Below are 10343 nucleotides of genomic sequence, written 5' to 3'. Positions count from 1 at the left end.
CTTTGCAGGACTGGATGAATCTATACTCCATTGGGTATTGTTTGGTATATAATTCTACTTGATCCAGCCCTGAACGTGTGTAGGCTTGGACCCCCGTAGATTCCCCTTGTTGAATGTTTGAACATGTGTGGAATGTGATTTTTTTTTGTGATTGTTTAGAAATTGGTATGATCTAAAGCTTGAAATCTTGCACATCATATTTAATTCCATGTCCCGCATCACACATTTTGTTAGGTAGCCAATGTATGTGTTGATGTATGCTTGAGTATGCTCTGCCATCTAGTGCCAGACCATGGGATGGAGACGAGGGTGTCGTAGAGCAAAACTAACTATGGATGTGGTTACTATACACTGAGTGCATTTTTGTCATTTACATATAATGGAGGGCATTTTTTTCAATTTAAAAAATAAATAAATAATCAGCTACTTATTTTTAACAGCTACTCTTGCTAATGACAAATACTATACCAATTAGGTATCTTAAAGAAAAGATGTTTAGAACAGGTACTGGAATGAAAATTACAGATTAAACAGGTAGTATTTTGTAAAAATCCCTTTATAAAAAGATATCAACACAAAAGAAAGATAATATGAAAGAAATACATTCATATGAATTCATGTGTATTAAGCTAGACTTGCCATGATTTACAAGTATCACACATATTCCAAGCAAAACCTCTTAACCGTCATCATCTTAGCCGTTCTCCCAGCATTTTGGGTTTGGCTTTTAAATGATAGATCCACAAAAGTTTCACAGACCAGCTGCCAAACAGACATCAACCTGCCCCTTTTACCCGGGCTCTTGGAACCAACCATGAAAGAAGGTCACATTGACACCACTCACATGCCGGCACGCTATTAGCCAGCATTAACCCCCAGCCCAACGATTACACGTCAAGGATACCTAGATAGCCAGTCGCTTTGATATATAGTACGGGAACCCTCCAGTGCATGGTATACTAGGGGTAGGATCATGTGGGTCACTCCAATACATACACTATGTATGCAATATAGTTTTATATATGAATTGGTATTGCAACCTATATCATCATCATCACTACGCCTTTATCAAAATTATTTGGGGTCGGCGACGCAAATCCTTTTTTTTATTGCAACTTATATAATGAAATCACAAATTTTAAGGTTGTAGAACCCGGCAGCATGCATAGTGTTATATTATATGCACGCTATTCAATTAAATCAAATATAGATATCCACATTGTAAATATAAATCAAAATATCAATCAATGGTAAGAGTATAGAACCATATTTCGGGTTGAAAAAAATAGCGATCTGGATTGCAAATGACCCATGATCTAGATCTCATGATTCAGAACAGAAAACGTAGGGGTGTTGGTGATTTAGGTAACATCATTACATAGACCCCTCTCAATTAGTTCGGGTAAAGCTTAGATGATGATGATGATGATGTTACAGGTAGACCCAAAAGGGGTGAGCTTCAACCAAGCAAGATAGGTTCATGGAGGGATGGTTACCAGGAAAATCATTAAGCATAAAATCAGAAAAATGTATCACCATTGGACCAATAGTGGATAGAACATGCTCTCAAGTAGTTGGCTATAGAGATTAGAAGGGAGTCACTGACACATGCTTGCTAAAAACCATGCCAATGCAGATACCCAAAACTGCATTTTTAACCATTGTGCATTATCTGGAAATGGAAATTTGTAAAACATTGAGGTCCCTTGCATGTGATGCTAGACAACCAAGCTACTAGCTAGGAATGCAAATTGGGTTTAGGTCAACCCAAACCCGACTGACCCAACCCAAGTTCAGTCGGTTGGGTCGGGTTGTCAGGATCCTTGGGGCTGGGTTAGGGTTGGAAAGTCCGAAATCAGGTTGGGTTCGAGTTTAGCATATTCGAGTCGGGTTAGGTTGGTTTGGGAATAATCACATGTACTCCAGTCAGGTTGAGTCTTGTCGAGTAAGGCTGGGTTAATTTAAGGTTGAGTACCGAGGAATTCAGGCTAGGAACCTCGGGTTGGAATTCAGGTTGGGCCCTCTTGAGGTCAGGTTGGGCTCTGGTTGACCCTCAACCTGACCCAACCCGCCCAAGTTACACCCCTACTACTAGCACAATCTTTCCAAGCAAACCATGTAAGCTGAATATGTCAATCATAACCAAAACTGCATGGACATACTGACCTGAAAACTGCCGCCATCCTTCATTTTGGTCTTACAATGAATCAGACCTCAATTGTTTGTAGTGAACCCAACAGCCTGCTTAGAAAAGAGAAGTGTAGGTTCAGCTTTCATATTTCTATTCATGCATACTAGCTAGAAAAATGGAAATGAAACAATTTCCTACAAAGGTGAATGATTCATACCTGTTGAGTTTGAGAGAGAGAGAGAGACCTTATTAAATATGCCACCATACCAAAATCCGGTAAGGGTTTTTGGGAGCATCTCACAAACCAGGGTAAGGTGAAATGCTTTCCGCCAGCCAATCCACAGTAGCTTCAAAATGAAGTTATCCGATCTATTTGGGAAAACTTCCATATGCTGCATGCATTCACTTATCTTACCATTAGATCAATGCTTCTAGATTACCTTCCAACCTAGTTCACACAATTAACAGAGTTGGCAATGCATTCCTAATCATAATCAAATCAAATTCGGAAACCCCCAACAGAAAACACACATCGCCATGTTAAATCATGGTTAAAATAATATGCATCAGTACGTATAAGATGTGGATGTGTTATGATTTTCTCGTGATTTCTTACTCCTAATGACGAGTAACCCTTCAAGTTGGCACCTGAAACAGTACAATTGAAATTGCTATGTGCTGGCAACTCCCTAACTATCTCATTTCTGCTTTATTGAATGGAACTTTTGCAATTTGATTCAACTGAGCATCCAAACGCAGCATTAAGGTTGAAACCCAGACAATGCATATCATATTGGATAAGATATTATACTATAGTTAAAAAATAAAAAATAAATTAAAAAAAGAAGCCCATACAATCAAATCCAAACACCCATCAACAAATCTTCAGTTCTTTACCAGCATGAATAAACAAACCTCACAAACAAGTCATACAATAGTTCCACACATAGCTAATAGAAATACCATTCGACAGCTAAAATACCCACAAAATTGGGCAAATTTACTTTATGTGTACATCGGCCTATCTGTCCATGCCCCCGAAACATGCCCGTTCTCGCAAACATATGCCCGAACAACGGGCTCGCCGTCATCATGGTACCCAAAAACCCGCCTCAAACAGAAAGCGGAGTGCAGGTCCCACGTCTCCTTGCAAGAACAGAATGCGCAATCCAATGTTATCTTATTCCGGTTCGTGTCGTTGATGGTCCTCCACACCCTCGACCGCTTGAAATTCTTAAAAACACCCCGGAAAAGCATGTAATTACGCTTCTCCTCCATGTGGACGCATCCAGGCCAATCACAGATATACAAGCAGTCACCCCGGAACCGGCTGGCAAGCAGCTTGTTCCCTTGCTCCCGGCTCAGATTCCAAGCCCCGGAGGCTAAATGCGATTCGACAGCCTGACATAGCTTCCTTCTCTTATTAGTAACTGAGATCTCGTGGCCTACCTCGATGACAGCCCTCTCAATCTCGTCCGCTGCCGTTGTACCAACGGCGGCGGCGGTGTGAGACTCGGAATCGTCGTAGACAGTATCGAAATAAAGATCATCAAAAAGTGACCAACCTGAATCAGAAGACTGGATTGCACTTACTAGAGCAGATTGAAGGGAAGCTGGTGGGCCCGAAGAAGACGGGAGGGGCGGGGTCCTTGTTTCAATTCTGCGGTAATTCTCATCGGGGCCAATCTCGCGCTCAAGGCCGAAGTCGGAATTCTCCAAAAGGATGCCAGCATGGAGGAGGCCTGGGCAGCAGATGGAGAGCTTGTGGAGAGCAGCCCAGCCGCCGGGGGGATCAGCAGCAGGTGTGTAAGGACCGCAGCCACCTGCGGCGAGGAGATCGGATACGACAGAAGGGATGGTCTCGGAGCATTTGTTCTTCCAGCAGACGTTGCGAACGAGACTGGAGAATTTGGTGCAGACGCATGCAAGTCGTGCCCAGTTGCGGGGATCGTCTTCGAGCTTGAGGAAGATGTTGAGGACGACGTCATCAGAGAGGCGCGAGAAGGCAGTTTCTGCCATGGATTTTTTTTTTTTAGGTTTTTTGTTTCTGGTGAGAGAGGGAGAGAAATATGGGGGTTTTTTTTTGTTTTTTTTTTTTGAATTTTTCTGGGGATTTTGGCTTCTGGGTTTTCTTTGCTAAGAGTAAAGAAGGAGAAAGACAGGATCTTTTTTGTTCTTTTGTGGGTTTTTTTCCTGGGTAGGTAGGGCTTTTCTTTGATGATTTTAATGGAGGGATTGAAGAGGGAAAGAAGATAGAGATTTTCTTTTATGTGGGTTTTCTGGTATTTTGATGGGTTTGAAAATGAGGGGAAGAAAAGCCAAAGTAAGATTTAGATGGATTGGATTACCTCGATTTCATTTTGGGATTTTGAATCTGGTTTTTTCAGTTTTTTTTTTTTTTTGATAATTGGTATTCGAGAATATGAAATTGGTTTGGTTGGGATGTGAAGATGGATGATGTTTGATCTCTCACGGTGATTTTTTGTAGGGTTTTTGGGATTGAAGTAGGAAGAAAGTACTCATCGGGCGAGAGATGGGACTGCTCTTCGGAAGGATTGGGGTTTTTTGTTTTGCGAGGAGTCTCATTCTACTCTGGCAGAGCTCGATACCATGTTTGATACTCAGGCTGGCTGAATTCATACACGGCAACACACCATCAAACGATCCTGATCTCTGACTATTTGGCTCATTGAACGTTTTTCTACCACCCATTTGATACCCAACAATCTGACAGTTAGAATTATATGTCTTACATGATTTTGGCTTATAACCGTTACACATTCTGACCCACTAATTGGACGGCTGGGATTGGAACATGGGTGTGCGACGTATACAGAAACTGTGCGCTTGTGTATGGATTACCGTACTCTTGCAGAGTATCGAATAAATCGTCACATGCAATTTTCCATTTTGGGGCAGTGGCTGGCTGGCGTGGATGGAGGAATTTTGGGGCCAAACAGAGGATACGATGGGGACCGGAATCATTGGACAACACCTGCGTATAACGCCCAACATATGTGGTTCCCACCATATTTTATATGAAAATCCACTCCTTTCATCAGATTATTTTAATTATTTTAACTGTAAATATAAAATATCATCATCCTCATATAAAATTATTACGTGTCACACTAATGGGAACAGTGTAAAATGATCCTCAAACATCCATGTTCACATAGTATGGCTATCCTGATATATGGATCGGTCTGATTTTTGTTCTTTCATTTCATCCTGGTGAGTTATACTTGACTAACGGCTTCGATGAAGGTACGAAACATGGTGACCCCACACACAGACCCATGGTTGGCATCCCATCCCCATTATTGCCTGTTGTGTGGTCCACCATAACTTTGGGTTTTTCTGATTTATTTCCCGACGAATTAAAATTGAAGACAGAACCTTATGGACGGAGTGGATTCGATATGGTGAGACGGATCTGTATAGGATTCCGGTCCACACGATGGGAGGTACGGTGGCATTTTGCTCTGCAATGACAACCACATGTTTGTTTGAGCTTCGAAGCTCCTCATCTGATCTTGGATGCATGGGTTGTCGGGCACTTGGGTGTGGTACACATGCACCCAAATCCATACGTGTATCATCCACCGTACAAGGTCACACGTGCACACGACTTCAACCGTCCTCCTTGTGGGCCCCAATTGGATGTATCATTACTCGAAGACCTCAACCGATCGAACAGGCATAATCGTCAGATTTCAGCTCTTGAATTCACGCGGCTGGAATTTGTGTTTTAGACCTTCCATCTGTTTGTCATTAATTAGATGTTTATGTCATCCTGATCGGTGAGATTCTTGGGCTACGCTCTATCCACAGTGGGCCCCTCAATTTGGATGGGTTGGATTCGAGTTCGTGGTGCAATGTGTACGGTGGAGATGAGTTGCACGATCTGGTGAGATGGTGCGAATGTACGTTCTAGAGGAAGCCTGGGAGTGGCCCACTTCGGCGATTGGATCCAAGTGATTTGCAAGGCAAGTGGAGAATGCGATTGATTTTGAAATTGGGTGGTGGAAATGAGTTGATGGATGCTAGCTATCAATCTTTTCTGACCCACTTGCGTAATCTGAACGTGACTCTATGATAGCCATTGATTTAAGTGTGAAGAGAGGACATGGAAAGAAAAAGGTGAACATCCACACCATTACTTAAGTTGGTCCCCTCTTGATTATGGAGGGTCCCAAAAATCAGATGTATTCAAAACTCAGGTTTGCCACACCATCTGTGAATTCATGCCTAAAACTTATAAAATCACTTCACTTGAGTTTTGGATTAACTCATGTCTGATACCAAATCTTCATTGGCCATATAAACAATTAGAAAGGTTTCATTCGGTGGGCATCAAATCTGTGGGCCCACCGAGTTAGAAAGGGGAGTAGTTGACTACTGTAGACGCAACTTTTTATCCGGTTTCTTTATCCAGAGACTACAAGACTTACCTTCTCAGCTAACACATTAGATGTACGGACGAGCATTTGAGGACCAAAATACACTACCTTCCTATCGAAAGCGGATTGGCTGGTGTACGAAGACGAGCGGTGACACTCGCGAGCGTCACCATGATGTATGTTTTGTATCCACACCTTTTATTCATTTGGCGAGATCATTTTAAGGCAATATTCAGAGAACGAGCTAAATCCAAATATCCAATTGACCCTAGCATAAAAACAGTGAGACAGTGACGCCTACCATTTAAAACTTTTAAAGACCGCAAAGTTCTGAGACCGGATCCTCTGTTACCTGGTCAAAAGGGATTTCCTGTTACATGATGGTCTGGCGTCCGAAGCTATATTTTGTTTTTTTTTTTTTGAGTGAGTGGTGACGTAGACCAATGAGGATTAGGGTAACAGGAAATCTCCGTTGATCAGGTAACAGAGGATCCTGACTCCAGAGTTTTAGATCAAATAATATTTATGTTTTCTTTCATTCCATGTCTTTTTTAACTTTTGCACAGGTTGGATTAAAAATAAATATTATGATGGACGTTAAGATAATTTCAACGGTGGTAATCATTCTCCCCACCTTTTTCTTTGGTGGGTCCACCACAGAATTTCATTTGCCCCGTTCTTTGGTTCATGGCTTAAAATGATATATAAAATTGAATAGACAAGGACGATATAACACATATATCATAGTGGGGCTTACAGAACTTGGTGTCGTCACTTCAGCGGCGGACTCGCTAATAACTTCTCCGTACCTAATCCGCCTCCGAGCGTACGCGGGTTGCGCCCTACCCTGCCCGTACGGTAATCCTTCGTAGAAGTACTCTGTGGGGCTCACCGTGATGTAAGTGTTTTATCCACGCCGTTGATCTATTTTCTCATATCATTTTAAGGTATGATTTTAAAAATGAAGCAAGTTCACAGCTCTATTGTACCACACCAAAGGAAGCTGTAGCGATAATAATACCTACCGTTGAAACCTTTCTAAGGGACACCGTGATTTTTTTACCCATCCAACTTATTTCTAAGGTCATGCAGATGTGGATGAAGTTAAAACACAAGTATTGGCTTGATCTGAAGCTTCTTAGGCTTCTAAGAAGTTTTTAATGGTGGACGTTCAATCCCTACCTTGTAGTCCACTTAAGCCCTATACCTCCCTCACCTTTTGAAGCATAACTTAAAATGATCTGAAAAAAATGATTGATAAATCACTTACATCACAATGAGCCCCACAGAGCCCTGTCTGAACAGATTATGGTCCAAGTGGAGTAGAACACAATCCGCATCCGTCTGCGGTCCTCTTCAGACGGACGCGGATTTCTTGGAAAAGGCTTTCGCAGGAAGTTCCTGCGCAAGTATGTTAGGTGGGGCCCACTGCAATGTATGATAGAAATTCATTCCTTCCAACAGTTTTGAGAGATCATTTTAAGACGTGGGATCAAAAATTAGGTGGATACAAAACTCAAGTGGGTCACACCAGAGGGAAAATTGGGAAAAGAAATTCCCACCGTTGAAACCTTTTTGGACTCCATCTTAATGTTTATACGCTATCCAAACCGTTTATAATGTCATTCCGAATGGGATGAAGTGAACACACCAAAATTATAGCTTTATATAGAACTTTTATGGCCAAAAGAATGATTTAACGATTCTCACTTAATACCCAATGCTTCCTCTCCTGTGGCCCATATAAGTTTTATATACACCTATTGTTTGGTCTCACATTTTAAATTGAGCTCTCAAAACGTATGGACAAGGTGGATTTTACACAAACATCTCAATGGGTCCCACCCAGCATCCTTGCGCAGGAACTTCCTGATCGAAAGGCTTCAGCCAATCTACGTCCCTGCACAGGAAACTTACGTGGGGCCTACTATGATGATTGTAAGAAATCCTCCCCGTCCATCCGTTGAACTCATTTTAGGACATGTTATAAAAAATGAACCGTATGAATAGCTCAAGGGAGCCGTACTAAAGGAAAATGTGGTCAGAAAAATTTCCACCATTGAAACTTTCCTGGGTTCAACTGTGATGTTCAGATGCCATCCATACCATTAATAACGTCATTCCTACTGAGATGAACTGAAAATAAAAATATTAGAATGAATCAAAACTTTTGTGGCCCCACAAATATTTCAACGGTAGACGTTTAATTATCACTTTTTCGGCTCACTTGAGCTCTGGATACGCTTCATTTTTTATAACATGTCCTAAAATGAACTCATAAAACGGATGGACGAAGAGGATTTCTTACAAACATCACAGTGGGCCCACCTAATTTCCCAGCATAGGAACTTCCTGCGAAAGCCTTTCGCAGGAAATCCGCGTTTCCCCACCAGCGCAGCGACACGAAAAGGAAGGCAGGGGTATTTTGATCCTCGAATGCCCATCCGTGCGCCACGTGAAGGTAAGTTCTGGACTCTTCGGGAAAGAAACCATGTAAAAAGTTACATCTACAGTAGTCACTTTCTCTAGAAAGGGGCTACTGGTTGGTGCTATATGGGCCCATCATGCTATATGTGTTTCATCCATGCCGTCCACCCATTCTTCTAGATTATTTTATGGTATGAGCTCAAAAATGAGATTGATCCAAATCTCAAGTGGACCGTACAATGTTGATTGAACGGTCACCATTAAAAACTTCTTGAAAGCCACATAAGTTTTGGACCAAGCTGATATATATTTTTTCCCTTCATCCAAGTCCGTATGACCTAATCAACAGGTTAGATGTCAAATAACCATTACAAAGGGCCCTACGATGTTTTTAATGGTGGAAATTCAATCACTACTGTTTTTCCATAGTGTGGTCCACCTGAGATTTATATCCACATTATTTTTCTCATCAAGCCCTAAAATTATCTTTCAAAATGGATGGACGGCGTGGATAAAACACATACATCATGTTGGGGTCCACATAGCACCCCAACCATTAACTATTGTCTATAGGTTGGCCCACCAGAGTCAAGGGCTAAACTGATTTTCAGGCCCATGGCCTACCGGGGAAGGGTGCTTGTAATTGATGGTGTAAATGTTCTACAGACATTTCAAATCTTGAATGTGGATGAAGTGCAAGGTTTGATTGAAGTGGTTCAACCCCTACCAATAGGAGGTGAGGATTCAACAGATTGATGATTTAGACGATCGGGCCACATGGTGTTGAATGTGGCCGTGAAGGGTCACATCTCATTGCATTAACGTCTTGTCTGCAGCTGAATGGCTTCGGTTTCTTTTTCTCTTTCTCCGTTCTTTCTGCCCTATTCTTGCGTAGGCATGAGTGAGACAGACGAGGTTTGGCTGGTGACCCACCATCAGCCAGCTAGCAGATGTCAAGTTCTGTGGGTCCATCATGATTTACACCGTTAGTCAATTTTGTCAGCGGCAAATTTACAAAATAGTTTTTAAATTCACAAGAAATGATAAAAGAAAACTTTAATGATTTTATTAAATAATGTGTAATGTATATAATTTATTAGTTATACTATTAATAAAGAAAAAATAAAATACTAATTTGAAATAATCTAAAATAATATTATTATTACTTCAATAGAAGTTTTAGTTCAATTGAAATAAAACTTATCTGAAATATTAAATTTTGAATAGAAAATTCTAAATTAATCTTATTGGATGATTCCGGCATTATCATTATTTATCTTTAAAAATAATTCATCTTTAAAAAAATGAAATTTATAATATATATACATATATATACAATGAAAATTAAAATTATTAAAAATAGTAAATTTTCCTAAATTTCC

At 41.0% G+C, this 10343-nt stretch overlaps 1 protein-coding gene across 1 annotated transcript; it reads right to left on the bottom strand.

The window, feature by feature from the left end:
- Positions 1-3005: 3005 nt before the first annotated feature.
- LOC131230815 (phytochrome A-associated F-box protein) lies at positions 3006-5372 on the bottom strand. The gene has a single exon (XM_058226812.1). The coding sequence runs from the start codon at positions 4148-4150 to the stop codon at positions 3137-3139; it is 1014 nt and encodes a 337-aa protein (XP_058082795.1). The 5' UTR covers positions 4151-5372; the 3' UTR covers positions 3006-3136.
- Positions 5373-10343: the final 4971 nt, after the last annotated feature.

The sequence above is a fragment of the Magnolia sinica genome, chromosome 17 (assembly GCF_029962835.1).
Source record: "Magnolia sinica isolate HGM2019 chromosome 17, MsV1, whole genome shotgun sequence".
Taxonomy (NCBI): Eukaryota; Viridiplantae; Streptophyta; class Magnoliopsida; order Magnoliales; family Magnoliaceae; genus Magnolia; species Magnolia sinica.
Note: the sequence above shows the minus strand (reverse complement) of the source record. Positions and strands in the feature narration are given on the sequence as shown.